Source organism: Cornus florida, unplaced genomic scaffold (assembly GCF_030987335.1).
Source record: "Cornus florida cultivar Cherokee Brave unplaced genomic scaffold, ASM3098733v1 CherokeeBrave_3.0.0_Hap2_Chr06, whole genome shotgun sequence".
In the NCBI taxonomy this organism is placed as follows: Eukaryota; Viridiplantae; Streptophyta; class Magnoliopsida; order Cornales; family Cornaceae; genus Cornus; species Cornus florida.
Genome location: NW_026775576.1, coordinates 93,944,597 through 93,962,676, shown reverse-complemented (window position 1 = coordinate 93,962,676; position 18,080 = coordinate 93,944,597). Strand labels below are relative to the sequence as shown.

The 18,080-nt window shown below is 32.9% G+C and overlaps 3 protein-coding genes across 3 annotated transcripts; 2 read left to right on the top strand and 1 right to left on the bottom strand.

Moving 5' to 3' along the window:
* Positions 1 to 1,767: 1,767 nt before the first annotated feature.
* On the bottom strand, positions 1,768 to 3,686 carry LOC132312973 (purine-uracil permease NCS1). Its single transcript, XM_059811555.1, has one exon. The coding sequence runs from the start codon at positions 3,596 to 3,598 to the stop codon at positions 1,889 to 1,891; it is 1,710 nt and encodes a 569-aa protein (XP_059667538.1). The 5' UTR covers positions 3,599 to 3,686; the 3' UTR covers positions 1,768 to 1,888.
* A 2,324-nt stretch (positions 3,687 to 6,010) lies between these two features.
* LOC132312972 (putative RING-H2 finger protein ATL53) lies at positions 6,011 to 9,121 on the top strand. Its single transcript, XM_059811554.1, has one exon. The coding sequence runs from the start codon at positions 6,149 to 6,151 to the stop codon at positions 6,995 to 6,997; it is 849 nt and encodes a 282-aa protein (XP_059667537.1). The 5' UTR covers positions 6,011 to 6,148; the 3' UTR covers positions 6,998 to 9,121.
* A 2,390-nt stretch (positions 9,122 to 11,511) lies between these two features.
* On the top strand, positions 11,512 to 13,826 carry LOC132312971 (protein RGF1 INDUCIBLE TRANSCRIPTION FACTOR 1-like). Its single transcript, XM_059811553.1, has 4 exons — positions 11,512 to 11,666; positions 11,786 to 11,965; positions 12,081 to 12,299; positions 13,139 to 13,826. Exons 1-4 carry the CDS (start codon positions 11,664 to 11,666, stop codon positions 13,376 to 13,378), a joined length of 642 nt encoding a protein of 213 aa, XP_059667536.1. The 5' UTR covers positions 11,512 to 11,663; the 3' UTR covers positions 13,379 to 13,826.
* The last annotated feature ends 4,254 nt before the right edge of the window (positions 13,827 to 18,080 follow it).

Here is an 18,080-nt window from a genome sequence, read left to right as displayed (position 1 = left end):
CTCTATCATAAATCATGAGAATTCGTGTTTCAAAATATGATTTCCGAATAACACAATTGTCAAATTGTATTTTGTGGCTTTTTTAGCGTATCCTAAGTATCCTTAGCATTTTATCATTGTATACCAATAATAACCCCTTTTTGGCAACCCAAAAAAAAAAATAGTAATAAAATAACCCCTTTTTTTCTTTTTAAAACTAAATTTCTCATTTTTTATTCTGTATAACATTTTTAAAATTTTTTTTTTCCTTTTTTTTTTTTTTTTTCTTTGTTGGGGTGTGTTTATAAGGAAAGGCTGTTAACAGTAGAAAGACAAAATGGATTGGGCCAACAAAGAAAGATAAAGACATGAGAGAATAAAACTCTTGTCAACAGAATGGTCTAGAAATGAACCATCATCATAATAGAAGTCCAAATAATTGGGCCGACCTGCCACACATGCCCCAAGGACATATAAAGGCCTATAAATCAAATGGGACCCAATTCCCTGTTGGGTCCGACACCCCAATACTTCCAACATATACGTACATACATAATTACGTATATGCACGTTTATATATTTTAGTATTATTGTGAGTAATTTACTTATCTATTTATATATTCGATATGATCCCTCAATGATTACTGTTTCCATTATTACTTATCTATTTCATGTATGACCCATTTCAGAAAAAAAAATTCGGTGGAATGGAAAGATTACACGTGTTTTATAGTGAATTATAAAATTTTTTAAGAGGTCTGACATTATTATTATCGATAAAAATATATATATATAATTAAATAAAAATCTAGCAGCTAGCAACAGTTCATTTTCTCAATGACTGAAAAATCGCAAAACAAAATATAACTCATGATTTTTTTTCCCGCTATTCTCGTTTTGACTCTGTAGATGTCAAATGCATAAAAACAATGACTAGACTTTTCATTTTGGGTGATTTATGTCTTGAATTATAACCTTTTTTTCTTTTTTCTTTTTTTCTGACAAGTATCGTATTATCAGAGTAATTAGGTTGTTCCCCATAGAAAAAAAATAATAATAATAAAATAAAAATAGAACCAATATGCACTTAATTGATGATCAATGCTTGATATGGTTATTGCTGCCAACTTGTGGGCTTATCAGATGGGCTTGAATAACTTTGCTTGGGACATGAGTCTCTTCATATCATTATTGAGACTGACCCATATCTCACCCAAACTTGCAAAAAATATATATATATCTCACCCAAGCAACCATCCAATGAAAAATAGTTTGAATTTTTTTTTTTTAATATATATATATTATAAGATTATTTTCTCAATTTTAAGAGCTTTTAGAGCATTGTCAAATATTTGAGGCGCTTTTAAGTTATATTCGTTTGGAAGATTATAATTTGTATGATTATATCCATGTTTAATCTACTAAGAGAAAAAAATTAAAAATAATTGAAACTTAATGCTGGATAAAAAGAGTTCTTTTTTCTGCATAGTGATGATAAGCAATAAAAGTTCCGACATAGTGTAACCTCCTCTGTTTGTGCAACATATATTTCAATAACATAACCTATTAACATCAGTTTTGTAGTGACGAAGCCTTACCCAGAAGTAGCATCAATCATTCATTCAAATTTCCCCTATGCAACCTGTAATTATATATATAATGGCTAATGTTTCTCAAGGTTCTAATAAACACAATGGATCATTTTCATCAAAAGTAATCAACAATAAGATTGGATAGCAATACAAAGCCTGATCATTAAATCCATTGGATAATTTTGAACCTTACCAATTATTCATAACAATATTCAAACCTGGAAAATTTATATTAATTGTTATACATTATACAATGTATACAAGTCCATTGTGTTCTAATGGGGAAAAAACACATGAAGAAGAGAAAGTAAAAACATTTAAGATGTATTGGGCAAGAGAGGGTCTGTAAGTTGAGAGCTATTCTGTTTTCCTTTCAAACATGAAAGAATCCAGTACAGAATCCCAGCAGAGAAGAAGCTAAAGAACCAAGCATTGTTGTAAATGACGAGAAACGAAGCCGGTATTGAACTCAGAATCCCAACCTTTTCCAAGAAACCAGGAATCACAGGCAGAATCCCAAAAACTAAAGCGATCATCGCTGCCAAATTGTAGCCTCCTGAATAATAATAAGCCCCATTAGGACTCGACGTGTACAAATCTTTGATACTTAAATCGGTGCCCTTAATGAGATAGTAATCTGCAAGAAGAATGCCCCCAATTGGGCCCAACAATGCAGAGTAGCCAACAAGCCATGTGTAGACAAAGCTCTCACTTGACTGAAGAAGCCTCCAAGGTTGGCAAGCTATACCAAGCAATGCTGTCAAAAGCGCGCCTCTTCTGAAGGTGAACTTGGAAGGGCTTAGATTGACAAGGGCATTGGCAGGGGCTACCACATTGGCTGCAATGTTGGTTGTGATGGTGGCTAGGCTGATCCCAAAAATGGCTAGGATCATTGTTGTGAAACCACCAATTTCGCCAAGAAGTTGGATCGGATTTGAGATGACACGTCCGAAGATTACTTTGGTGGATGAGGTTACAGCTAGGCCAACAAATGTAAATGCACCCATGAAGATTGGAAGCCCTGCTTGACCCATGATTTGATCATTTTGGCTCTTGGCGTGGCGAGTGAAATCAGGAATGTTAAGTGCAAGAGTGGCCCAAAAACTTATATTTGCTGTGAGTGAAGGGAAGAAAAGTGCCCAAAATTCTGAATTGGATAGCCTAGAAGACAAGGAGAGCATGTAACTAAAGCCACCAGCATTGACATAAGCCCAAATGAGGAGACAAGAGACTAGTACAATGAGAATTGGGGCAGAGTACTTTTCAAGCACTCTTATACCATCCATTCCCTTCCACACAACGGTCAATTGGGCTAGCCAAAAGGCAATGAAACAAGTGAATTCAAGAGGGGAAGTGCCAAGCCAAGGAATGATTTGGGACAAAGATGATTGTTTGACAACTTTAGGCAAAAGAAGGAAAATTGCCTCACCCCCAATCCATGTTTCAATCCCATACCACCCACAGCCAACAAGTGCTCTAAGCAGAGTTGGGATATGGGCGCCGCGAATTCCAAAAGAAGATCGAGCCAGGACTGGGAAAGAGATGCCATAGCGCGTGCCAGGGTGACCGGTGAGGACTAATGGAACCAATAGGATTATGTTGGCCACAACAACTGTGGCAATTCCTTGCCACCATGCCATGCCAAGGTCAACTAGGCTACCTGCAAGGTAGTATGTTGGAACACCCACAACTAGTCCCACCCACAAACAAGCCATTTCCCACCCGGAAAAAGTCCGTTCACCGGGTGTCGTCGGCTTGAGATCATCATTGGTGAGGGTTGGATCCGGCTCAAATTCATCGAATTGGGGACTAAATTTGGATTGGTTTGATGCCATGGGTGAAAAAGAGTGGCATCTTCTAGGGGAAAAAATGTGAGCACGGTGATGAGTGGTGGTTAATTTTGTAGTCAATTTATTAGGAATGAGAGGAATTGTGAGGGGTTGTTTGGGTTTTGGGTTGGGATGGAATGAAGAGGAGAGGGAATGGTGGTGGGGATGGAGATGGAGGCTGAAACATTTGGACAGCATGGTGGTGGTGGTGATGATACTACACAATAAAGATTCAGATGGATATGGAATCTATGGTATCTGTTGTTTAGGCCTTTAGGGATAGATGGTGAGTGGTGGATTTGCTGTTACTTGTCACCTCGTTGTGTGAATTATGTGCCAGAGAGGACTTCGATTCATCCAAAGTCCAATGACCAATGAGGTGTGGTGGGGTGGTGACTAGTCGTGGCATTGGATCTTGAGATATATGACAGATCATGAAGCAATTATTTCTCTCCCCCTCTCCAATTCTTCATTGTGTATAATTTAATTAATGAGATCCGATAAATTATTGGATCATTATTGACTTTGCTTGCTATAAAAAATAGATTAATCATGGGAGTGGTTGGCTTCCACATCATGCGGTCTTTTTCAAGAACGATTCAGTTGAATATTCAACTGCGTAACATACTGCGAATTTGATGTTGGCATTAAAAAAAAAAAAAAACAGAAAGTGAGTGTGAGAAAAGAGAGTTACTTTTTGTTGGTATATATAAACTGCAAAGTTTGACGGTTGTCATGGGTTGGGCCCAAATTTGAGCTTTATCTGAACTTCTCACTAGAGAGCAAAGTTTTTGAGTTGTTCCAACATGGGTCAGCTTCTAAATGTAAGCCTCGTTTTTTTTTTTTTTATGTTGGGCAAGTGCCAGTCATGCTGTCCAGCTTAGGAGTAATTTTCACACATATATAAAACAAGGCCCACGGAGTGCCAAACCATTCTAGCAACTTGGATTGTAAAGATCTTTTTTCTTTTTTTTTTTCTTTTTTTTTTTGTTTTCTTTTTTTGGGTAAGTTTTGGGTTGGAGGAGTTAGTAACAAAGAAAAAGGAAACGACACAGAATGATACCTAGTTTTTGGTCCAAAAACAAGAAGAGAGGAAATGACTGTTAAATTTTATAGTCCCCGATCTTTTTAGGTTAGGTGGTATTTTCTCACCAAGTAATTCAAATCTTCAAAAGGATACAATGGATGTGTAATTTATTTGCTAAAAAAAATGTGTTCCCTTTCAAACAAGTGAATTTTTTTATTTATACTCTCTACTCGTATAAATTAAACGCACTCATTTCCATCTTCTTCTTCTTTTTTATCATAACTATTTATTCTTTTGTTCCTCCATTACTAGTCTAGCAGTAGCCACACCCCTTGATATTTTTTTACTATGTGTGTGTGCGCGTATATACTTATATGATAATTTTAAATAATATTTCCTATAAAATTTTCAAATTCGTCTAATTTCCTTTTGAAAAAAAAAAAATGTTACATATAGTCCATTATTAGAGTACACCATATATTTTTCTTTTTTAAATTTTATTTCCTTTTTCAAAAAATATCTTTTTTAACTTAGGTATAATTATGTATTGTTTCATTTTTTTTACTTCTTATCGATAACATTTGTGATTGTATTTTATTAAAATATTATTAATTAATATTTCCATTGTTATATTTGTAAGTTTATTTTTACAATTATTTTTTTTTCATTTGACTTTTATATTTTGAGAGCGCATAAAACACTTCGCACTGAAATTTTATTAGCCCTTATACAAATAATACTGAAATTTAATTGGTATAATACTCCTTAAAAGGCTTAAATGATACTGAAAATGGCAGGTAGTGTTAACATGGTACATATTTATTAGCACTTATACAAATTGATACGTGTACAGAATATACGGTCAACAGAATCTGATATGATCCATTTGCACTGAAATTTTGCCACGCCCCCCACATTATAAAGATTTTATAATACCTCATATAGTAAAGAGTATGATTTTTAAAATACAATGTGGCAAGCTCATTATCGCAATTGAAAGTCAAAAAAATCGATCACATCCCAATAATGTAATATTTTTCATGCCGTCGGAATCTGACCGACAATCAACAAGAAAATGAAGATGACAAGAGGATCGATTGTACCAAGTCAAATTCTTGCTTCATCAGATGATTTCTATACACCAAACTCTCAACTACCTCTCTGCTCTGCCCCAAGCCAAAGGGCACCTCAGCTGTCCAAGCGTCCTCAAAATTAGACACCACACCATCATCCCGCTTACACTTGTTTAAATCTCCACCTCATGCCTGCCTCCCATGCAAAATTGCCACGTGTACACATCTTTGAATCAATCCCCAAACTTTCTTTGGATCATCCCTACAACACTTCTGCTTTTGCAGTCATGCCCATCTATTCTTGTTTTATTCTATTTCTCCAAGTTTTAACTTCTTCAATCATTTCATTTCAACCCCCCCTCCTCTTTTGAATCAATGGGTGCTGTGGACATAATTTCTAGTATTTATAAGCATCTTGTATAGAAATTATGTAAACTTGATGGACCAATTAATTAAAGAAAAAATAAATGAGAAAGAGACAAGTATATATAATGAATCCCTCATTCCATTCTTGTTTATGTAAACATAGCCCAGAAAAGGAACTTCATATACTTCAACAAAGCCATCTCTTTCTCTACAACAAAATCAAAGATCACAAATAGCTCCAATTATTAATCCAAAAGGTTTGGTTTCAATTGATGATGAGATATGGAGGCAATCAACTCACCACCACCCGTTGCCACAAGCAGCTTTCTCACTCCCCTACTCATTTCCATGCTTGGCATAGTCGCCACATCCATGGCCATAATAGTCTACCACCTCGTATTGGTTAAATATTGCCTGAGACGGCAAGAAAATTCCAGTGAGTCGTCACAACTGGTCCCTGATCCCCGACCTCCGACCGGTGTGGAACCCAAAATCCTTGAAACAATCCCAATTCTTGCTTACTCCACCAAGAAGGGTTATCTATTTAGGGTGGACCAGACCGAATGTGTGGTTTGCTTAGGGGAGTTGGAGGATGAGGACATAGTGCGTTTGTTACCTAATTGCAAGCACTCATTTCATGTCCCATGCATTGATCAATGGTTCATGGCACGTGATAGTTGCCCGGTTTGTCGGTCACCCATAGTTGCACCAATCACTCAAGTGCCGCCATTGCATGCGCATGTTGATCAAACAGATAGCGTTGAGCTTCCACCACAAGATCACGATCAACGAGCCCATATCGGGGGCAATCATCCCCAAGGACCACAAACTTGTGGTTTGCTTCGCCATTGTGCGTCGATGGCACTGCCAACAGAGAAGAGATCAAGAAATTTGGTCACCGGGTTAAAGCGATCATTGTCTATGGATCAATCAGATCATGTTGCCATTGACATACAAAGAGAGAGTGGAAGTGAATGTTCTTCTACAAAAGCTGATATCTTGAGGGATAGATTGTCTCGGGCACGATCTATTAGGCATTTGGATCGAGTGTCATCAAAGTTGCTGAGGTCCTTTTCGCGTTTGACGATGGGACAGGGAAGCGCTACCACTGAAATTCTTCTTCCTTATTGAGATGTTTTTCAGTTTTTGATTCATGCTTATTAAATATGATTAATAAGTTGATTATGATGCTTTTAAAGAACTGATAAAGTACTATATATCACCAAATTCAGTTAATTTATTTACATTTTGATACATATAATTATATGATTGAATCATTCCTTAAATTTGTTAATTTTACAAAATCACAAAAAAGAGTAATGAACATGAATGAAAACCCACATATTTCTTTAGGTTAATTATTTTTTTGTTTTTAATTTATATTAATTATTTTTTTGTTTCATTTATAAATTAGAAACAACCATTAAAATTCCTGGTACTCAATACCACAATAAATACGAATCTACATATACATTATACATATTAGTTCAATTACCTAGAAAATCAGTATTTTTTTATGAATATGTTTCGAATCATTTTAACTTTTTTACAAAGATAAATAATTTTTTTTTAAAGGGTTGGAGTTGGGATGGAATGGTACTGGTGTGGTCTATATTGTAAACAACACTAAGTAAGAAGCACTTAATGGACAACTAAGGAGTTAGTATTTAAAGCTCACGTCCACCTTCTTACTGTCTCTACTAGATTTTTCTATTCTCAAATCCAAAAAAATAATTCTATAATTGTTTATTATTTTCACATGTTCTAAATACTAGATATATTGTACACATGTTTTTTCCATGTCAATCGTCTAGAAAAATCTAACCCAAATGTAACAAGACATTGAATAACATCTCAAAATTTTTTTTTACAAATTTTCTAGAATGGTGCAATGAAGGTACTCAATATTTTTTGGTAAGTAAGGGTGTATGTATATTGATGAAAGAAATTTACATCGAGACAAAAAGAATGTAAGCTACTAACAACTATTATGTTGATGTTAATATAAATTTAGGACTATTACCGATCTAATAGCAGAATTTTAAGTTCAAATTCAGTCATGCCTTGGCCTTGAGAAAAGTTTTGATTAGGTTGTAGTAGGTACAAGTAGGTATAACTTATGAGGTCAGAATCTGTAGAAGGAATAAAACAAATTACAACGATATAAATTGATGTCAAAAGTACTAATACAGATATAAATTAGAACCAACGCTTATGGGAATTAATAATACTTAAGTTTTTATATTGTCATTTTTTTCTTTTTATCATTTGAATCTGATCAACAAAGAAATTACCTTTTACCCGATTGAATTGAGTTGTTTGGAAACTCTCATCTATATTTATTTAGGTTGCACTTTTCTCATTTTTTGTATTTTAAAGTCCTCAATATATACTAAAAATTAATATTATAAAAAAGTATATTACAATTAATTTAAAAAAAAATTCAAAATTTTATTACTTAGTACCCTCAATCAAAATCAAAATTTCTGGCTCTACCCCGTTAGAAACCATAACGCGGTGATTAGTTAGCTAGACAAATGACAGACTTGGTTAGAATAAGATTTCAAGTACAAAGCAGCTAATTAATGGCCACTCATTTGTTAAAGTTTGAGAGCTGATTGATCAAAGAAGAAAATAACGGAAGGTGGAAGTTATAAACTGTGTTGAATACAAAGGAAGAGAAAGCTTATTCTGCAAACTCCTCACGACAAGAAAATTTGGGGGCCTACAGAGAAATGAAATTTCACAGTTAAAGAGAGTATATTTTTTAGCATTGGATGTTATGAAAGGGCACAATAATCTCATTCCCAAAGACAGCTACTGGTATGTTCAAGACATTAAACAAATCTGGAAGGATGTTTGGAAGCTCAATGTTCCAAGAAAAATTCAAATTTTCCTTTGCAATCCCTTCATGAAAAAATTCTAGTAAAGTTTAATTTAGAGATCAAGAATAAGTATTGTTGATCTAGATTATTGCATAGGCCGTGATCTTGAGAAGGAAATAGGGAGGGGATCATATGTCGTGGAATTGCTCCGATGCTCATGATATATGGTCGTGAAACTATTTAAAGATGGATTTTTGAAACTCTTAACATGTCTTGACAGCTGAGATCAGGGATGGATTTACTGTGGACTCAGTGGAGGATATCTGCGATGCGGCCACTGAATTTTTTTATTATTACATATTATACCTTTAAATTTGTACTTAAAGCTTCGAAATTTGTAGCGTCTTGTTTTGCTTGTAATGAAATGAAAAAACAAAAAATAATAATAATAAACAAATAAATCCTTGGAGATACTTGAATACTCAGTAGTAAAATTACTGGAGAAATCCAAATCCTAGGCTTCAAACAGTAAGCCACAGGCTGTCCCAAATTTGATTGGGCCATGGAAAGCAACCTGTAATTTCATGGACCAGTCCTTTTGGCCCAGTAGGTATAGGGCTGATTGCCATAACTAGATGGGAAATATCTTCTCCAAGGCTTGTTCGGCTTCACCAATTTAACACTCTTCTCTAAAAATGAAATATATCAATAGATGGGTTCATTTCAAGCTAAAGCTAAACCTAAACCTTGCTTAAAGAAAATTTATAATTACAGAATTTATAACGGATTGGTGGAAATCCTAGGGAAAACCATGGCCAATCAAAAGTGTAATTAATTTAAGCTGATTCAAATAAGCTGAATTGTTTATAAATCAATTTAACTCTCAATTTATTTAGTTTTGGTTTGTTCTTGTGGGTTAATAAGATTAAAAGTTAAATTCTAAAAAGTTCATGAACCGTTTCAAGTGCAAAGCTTTTTCTTATTAGAGCAGCAATAGAGTAAAAAAGTTATTTGAATTCTGATTCTAGTGTTGCTAGGATGATTAAATTTTGAATGTTCTTATTTGGTTGTTGTCCCATCAAATCTAATTGTCTTTTGTGTTATTTCATACCAGCTTATTACATCGTTTATGCAACAATTATTTTTCGCACCCATATTGACGGTTAACGTGGTTCAATCACAAATAATGCGTAATTCAATAAAAAAATACAACTAAGTAGATGGCTCCACTTTCTTATTTGTTGCATAATTGACCAATTAAAATAATAGATCTAGCAATTCACTGCAATTATTCAGTACAAGAATTATTTTTCATAAGAAAATCAGAGAGGGTGACTGAATTTATTCCAAAAAAAAAAAAGTTAGTATCCTTATTTATCACTTTTCTTGTTTTGTAATCACTGATTATTTATATCATTTGTGATTATATCACATCAGCTCAGTACAGTCCAATTACAAATGCACAAATAATCCGAAATTACAAAATAAAAAAGTGATAAATAAGGACAATAATTATATTTTTTAATAAATTCAAGTCATTCTCTTTATTTTCCTTATTTATCACTTTCCTAATTTTTTAATTGCAAATTATATGTGCATTTGTGATTGGATACAGTATGATAAAAAAAAAAAATTTTAAAAAAAAAAAAACTATCAATAGAGAGATAAATAACTTTTTTTGTGTCCTTATTTATCACTTTGTGCTTTTATAATTAGTGACTATTTGTGTATTTGTGACTATTTGTGTTTTTGCGATCAATAGGAATGATTTACTCACATATAAATCTTGTTCATTACAAAGTATATGTATAGATTTATGATCGGACAATGTTACTAATTAGTAAAAATAAGTTACTCACCGATAAGTGTTGTTCAAAATTATATCATTAATATGTTGGAAGGTAGGAACACATTTAAAGTCTAACATTTATTTTATTCCCTAATTGCTAAATTTAAAATGTACTTTCCTAACATAAAGATGAAAGTGGTGATAATTTCCTTTCATACTTTAATTTGTTTGACATGTCAAAAGATTAAGACAGAATGTCACCTAGCTTTTCTGATAAAAGTAAAAATAAAAATAAAAGTAAAAATAAAAATAAAAATAAAAATAAAAAATCTTTGTGATTTAATTAGCTTTTACAACTAATCAATCTAACTATTAATACAACTTTACAGTAGTAGGAACAACCCCCCCTTGATTTGATTATATCTTTAGTTGGATTTCTTTTTTATCCAAGAGGTCAAAAAACAACAAACAATCGACAGTCATGATGAATAATATGTTGAAAGATGTACATGCCGCAGATATAGTATTACCTCCTGTTGCAGTGTGTAACCCACAATGCCGGCAGCTCTACACAGTACACACACAAACACACGTACCTTATTAATTATTAATTTATGTAAACTCAATTAAATATATGAGTAATTAAAAATTAACTCTCTTCCGACATGACATGCGGCCTAAAATTATGGATTATAGAGCTATCTCGTGACCACTGTACGACGTCAGCAGATTATTGTAATATTTTTGAAACTTCAAGGGTATATCTGGTAATCAAAGCAACTTTCATCTTTCTACTTCAAATAGGGTCATCAGCATTAAGAATGATGTAATGGATCCATTCTGTTTGGACTGTCCGATCTTGCCACGTTGGCAAATGTATTTAGAGAGAGAGAGCCTAGGCCTCCGTCTCATGATCGACGGATCAGATTAAACCTCAGCCACCAGGCTAAAGCTGAGCCGTTGATTGGGTAAGAATTAAGACTTGTCTTCTAGTACCTAGGGGTGGTGTTGAATTCTAAGTTGCTTAGCCCCCCTGTCTCTCTCTCTCTCTCTCTCTCTACACAACATTTTCATCTGTAATTCTCTATGCAAATTCTCCATTATCATTGAGAGAATCCAACAGTTGTCTAACAAATATTCACATTGCTTTCAATACCCATTCTATCAAATTCAACTCTCATAAATGGTGATGTCGTTTATTTCAATACACATAAATATATATATAAATGTGTATATATACTTTCTCTCTCTAAATCATCATTATATTCTCCTAATCTGTGGTAAACATTTCTGGGTTTGTAACAGGACAATATGTTTGTTCCTCCATGGCTAGAACCATTGTTAAGCACAGATTTCTTCTCTCTGTGCCGAACACACAGAGATTCAGCGAGGAGTGAATGCAATATGTATTGCTTAGATTGCAATGGCGACCCATTTTGCTTCTATTGCCGATCATCCAAACACAAGGATCATCAAGTCATCCAGGTGGGTATGTCTGTCTATATCATTATTGTGTTTTGGTACAATGAGTGTATATGTGTATTGATTTGATGTGCATTTTACTCAAATTTAGTGTGGGTGTGTGTGTGTGTTTGTGCAGATAAGGAGATCTTCATATCATGATGTAGTGAGGGTTTCAGAGATCCAAAAGGTCTTGGACATAAGTGGAGTCCAGACGTATGTGATAAACAGTGCGAGAGTGATGTTTCTGAATGAGAGGCCTCAGCCTAAATCTGGGAAAGGGGGAGTTCCTCACATTTGTCAAATCTGTGGGAGGAGCCTCTTGGACCCTTTTCTTTTCTGTTCTTTAGGGTGTAAAGTAAGTGCATTTCCCCCTTTTCTTTTTTTCTTTTTTCTTTTTTTTTTAATAACTGCATTTCCCTTCTTAATTCATATCTAGCTTCACATTCATCACAAATAATCATAATGGTCACAAATTATATATATATATATATATGCATAGAGACCTGCTTTTGCTCGTGCACTGACAAATGTTTTGGGTTGCGAATTCAAATTGAATAATAATTTTTTTTCTGGCGAATGCACAAGAGGTTAAAATTATGAGTCTGAATAGTCTGAATCCAATGCAGTGTTGCAAATGCTTGTCATTCTTTACACGTGTGAACTATTACAATAGCTCTGCTGTAGCTGCAAAGGATCCATCCTGTGCTTCCCATGGCACCCCTTGACTATAATGATAATGAACATTATATGTACATTTATATACATTCATCCGCCTCTATTGAAAAAAATTTCTACTAAAATTTTTTGTGTTACTGCATTTTACATCTTTAAATTTATACCTTTTTGTATTTATACTTATAAAATTTTAAAATTATCCTTACTAAAATTATAAAAAAAAATACCATCTATATAAATTTACCTCCCACATAAATTTCTAGATCCCTGATCATAACCCACATTCGTGTACAAACCATCAATGTTGTTGTCATATCATTTCTACCCACCACAATCAACATCATCCACCACAACCAATCATGTATATATATAAACTATCACCATGACTTTCATCACATAACCTACCAATTAATTAATGTTGGCCATCATTATTATAACCATATATCGCTATCATCATCATAAGTTTTTGCTTAAATTGTTAATTTTATTTTTTTTATTTTTTATTTTTAAATTACTTAGCTCGTAGGAATAAAGAGAAATGGGGTTGCAAACTTTGTGTTAGAGGCCAAGAATGAGTTAGGAATGGGAAGAAATGAAGGGGTATCAAGAAGAGTGATGTCATCAAGAGAAGAAGAAGAAGAATCAGAAGAATTGCTTCAAGGTTCACAACAAGACATGTACCCTTCCACGCCACCACCATCTCGTTCTAATTCAAGGAGAAGAAAAGGCATTCCACAAAGGGCACCCTTTGGGTCCTAATTAATTGAGTGTATATATATATACCTTTAAAATCACTTTATACAACTCATTATTATTTGGTTTACATACCCTTCTTTTGGGGGGGGTCACTGTCCCAAAACATATTGTATTGGGGAGGAAGGGACGGGGTGTCCTATAAACAAAAGGGTATGTTTCCCTTTTGGGTGGAAAGAAGTTGAAACAAATTCTTTGTGAAGAAGCAATAATGCAGTGTTGTGTTGCTGTTGATAGTTTGTAAAGTTGTACATGCAGCTAAGAAATTAAAGGCAAGGTCTTTAGGGGGTTGGAGTTTGTAGTTTTCTTGGGCCCACTAGACCACATGGGCCTTTACATAAAGAACCAACATTTTTTTGTTTTCTTAATATTTTGTAATGGGGCAAATCAACTTTCTATTATTGTTACCTGGCTCAGATTTGGGTCAATGAAAATAATTGTGGTTCTTTCATTGTTTTTATGGTTCTTCAATATACCATCAAAAGCAATATGAAAGAGAGAAAAACTAATGACTATCAAATGTAGAGCCATTGCTTTTCTTACGCTAATGCTTTCTTTCATAAGATGTAATAAAGTGAAGAATAGATTAATGGGACATACCTTAAAAAATAAAAATAAAAAATGAGTCTGCTCCTCTTATTCTCTCTGATAAGAAAGAAGGGAAGATCAACTCTTAATTATAAAAAAAAGTTTTAAATTTAAAACTTTTTTTATAGCCTTATCTTCATTTTCTAAGTTTCTGTCCATATTTGAAGTAATGAATAATTGTGAATGAAGAATGATGACTAATTCATTCTCTTTTCTCTTCCTTCGTTGCCTCTTCTTTAACAAACGAATGAATGTTTTTTCTTTCTTTCATTTTTACCAAAAGCAACGCATACCAGCCTAGATGCGATTGGGGTACGAGAATCCATAAAGCGAAGCTACCCTGCACAAACAAAGCACCGAGCAATTCTAACTATATTTCATAAACTTTCGTTGGAATATAAACATTCAAAAAGAAATATTGCTTTTAGACAAGTTGTAGAGTAACAATGTGAAAAAAGAAAAAGTCCAAGAAATAAGGACAAAGAGGACCTAAATTATTGTTTGTTCAAGTATTATTTCAAGAAAGCATCATTTTTCCGTGATAGAAGGAAAGGAAAGGAAAAAAAAAAAAGAAAAGAAAAAAAAAGCAAGTCTTGATGGTTGACTTGAAACAAATGTGAAATCAATCCATAGCTTCACACCCACAAAGATTCTGGAATAACACAATTAGGGGTTTTGTGATTAAGATATGTATTTTGCTTGATATCATGTTATGATTGCTTTGATAATACATGAAGTAACGTGTTTTAGTGAAAAGGCCATTATATGTACTTTCCCATTGCGTATATGAAAAATCTTCGCTACATTAGAGAAATTCAAATGATATATATATCGCCTGAGGATTTATCATGTTACTTTTCATGTACTGTTTTGGCTCATGTAGAAATACCATTACTATCACTATTGTTGTTTTTAACTAAAATCAATTTCACCCGAATTTCAACTCGAGGTCAGGTGAGTTTAGATTGAATCGGTTGTGTTGATGGTAAAAAGCAATTCAAAGACAATATTACTTCAAACTTATGAAGTACTCAAAAACTTCTTTGTAATAATATAATTCTAGCAATAAGATAAATAAAATCTCGTGAACTATGCATGATATTATTGATATATATACACATATATAAATTTGAGTTAGGCTCAAGGTAGGCCCAATTTGCTAACTCTAAGTTGGATTACTATTAATTTTCTAAATTAGTTTGGTTTAATTTTTACGGAATATTACTTATGTTCGCCTGTATAAAATTAGAGTCTTGGATTTGAAATTGGTAGAATTAGAGAAAAGTTTAATTCAAAGTTGCATCAAAAATTTCTTTAATTCTTTCAATTTCAATTATATGCATCAGAACATAAACAATTGCAATTAGATTGAATTTCAATAGATTTTTTCGATTGTATTCAGTTACATAGCATTGGAGTTTTGAAATTAAAATTGAAATTGAAGAAATTTTTAGTTCAGTTTTGTGGGATGTTTTTCTCTAATGCCACAAATTCTAATTCAAAAGCTCTAATTTCATAGAGCCGAACACAGCCTATAAATTCAATCGATGTTGTGTTACCAATACTTGGTGCGTGAAGACAGTGACGGAGGAACATTGATTTTTTTTTTTTTTTACCACTAAATTTTATAAAATTTTCACTTTATTTCCCTAAAATAAATAAATAATTATAAAAAAAAATACACTAAATTTATTTTTGCACCTCTACAATTTTCTGGATCCGTCAAGCCAATTGACAGAAATAGAGTTGAAACTAAGACAGAAATTAGTGGTTGATGGGATATTATAGTAGTATAATGGTTACTACAGATGTCCCCAAGTGAGGTGCTTTTATGTAAATTATGTGATAAATAAGGTGCGAGAGGTTGTCCACCACTCAACATGGAACGTGCATCATTATACACTTTCTTTAGTTGTAATCCCTAGAGTTGCATGTTTGCTTGACGAATTAATCATCATAAACTTAATTTTTATTTATAATTTGATCCTAAATATGATGATTCCATGGGATGTGCCTCACAAAAAACATAACCTTTACTTTTGGGTAAATTGCATTGACTTTTCTTAAAATTTAAATAAATTACATACAAATAGACTGTTCTTCTGAACTTATTTATGTGACGGCTGAAAAGTGAGCATGAGAGTGAAATATATTATATTACGTATGTACAAGGGAATGCCAAAATTGGTTTTTTTTTTTTTTTTTTCACAAAAATTTGGGCAACTAATCACAATAGATTCGTGGAAAAAAAAACTTTAGAAATGTCGTTAAACATACGCGTCAAATCTCATAGGAACTCAAAGTATTAAATATTTGAATGGTCTATTTGTATATATTTTGTCCAAATTTTAAGAAAAGCCAATATAATTTGTGCACTTTTTAAAAGAAGAAGTGAGATATTCCAATTTTATAATAAGCAATTGTGGTGGGTGTGTACTGTTTTACCTTTAATAAAAAGATAAAAATACAAGATTGGACCTTAAAATCCCAATATGATGGAGGTACTCTCACCGTGGTCCATGTATTCTATGAAGCAACATTGTTTAAGTAGTAGCTTTGATTTTGGATAAATTACACAGATTTCCTTTGAAATTTGAACAAATTATACACAAATAAATTATTCATCGTTTATTATTTTGATCTCCTCTAAACTTGTTCGCCGCAATCTAAAAGTGAGTTTGAGTGTGAAAATGAAGTAAAATTTTTATGTCATAATAATATATTATATTATGTTTATACAAGTGAATGCCAAAATTATTATTTTTTTTTATAAAATTTGGTTAACAGATTTGTTGGAAATAAAACATTAGAAGTGTTGCAAAGCATATGGACCAAATCTCAGATAAAGTTAAAATAATAAATGTTGAACAGTTTATTTATGTATATTTTGTCCAAGTTTTAAAGAAGATCAATATAATTTATGCATTCTTTTGAACGAGGATACGAGATATTTCAATTTTTTTATAAGCAATTGTGGGTGTGTTCGACTGACTATTTTACCCTTAATAAAAGGAAAAAGGATAAAAATACAAGATTGACCTTAAAATCATGATGAAGGTACACCCACAGTCGTCTATGCATTCTATAAACGTTGGACCCACATCCGGCATGGCAAGAGCCCATGGTGTGAACATCCTCCTCAAATACTTGTTCTAATTTATAAAAACATCTCCGTATATATTTTCGTAATAAATATAATATGTCATAATAAATTTATATATAAATTTTTAATTATTTATTTTTAATTTCAACGATTGTTTTATATTTTTTGTGTAAAAATATATTCACCAATAATAACCAACCATTGTCAGGTCTGGACCCCCACATAATTTTTACAAACCTACTTAATAAATGATTGATTGTTAATAGAATGAGAAAGAGGTAGGAGAAAGAAAATATGATAATGTGGTTGTGTAAAAAAATTATGTAAAATATACAATAATTTTACATATTTATGACGTGACCGTGTATCTTAACAGAATATTGGAGATAAAAATAATAATTACACATCATAAGTGACAGTGCATATTTTACGTAAAAAAATGTTTTAATATACCGTTGGAGATGCTCTAAGGATTTTTTTTTATAATAAACAAAAAGTGTGACTAGGGATGGCAAAATCCCATACCTGGCAGGTCCTCGCCCTACCCCGCCCCTGTTATGGCGAGTTTGGGGATCCATTTATGTAAATGGGAAGGGGATGGAGATTGTATTTGAAACCCCGGTGAAAGATGGGGTGGGGTCGGGGGAGGGTAACCCCGCCCCTCCCAGCGCCTATTTATAGTGCATTTTTACAAAACTGCCCTTACATGTTACAAAATATTACTAAATGACAGAACTATATATGTAATATATTCACTTCTGAAACCCTAGATCTATTCCCTCGCAGCATAGTCGTTGTTGGAAGAATGTTATTTATTTTGATTGATCATGTTAAAAATTTCCAGACTATTCAAAAAAATGTTATATGTGGTTTTGTTATAAGTTTGATCGGGTTGAAATGATATGTTTTAAATTGTTATAATTGTGCTGAAACTTTATTAATTATTAAGTCAAAAAATATTATAGTTGTGTTGATTTTGTTGATGGTGAATTGGAATTTTTAAAAAGTTATGAGGGG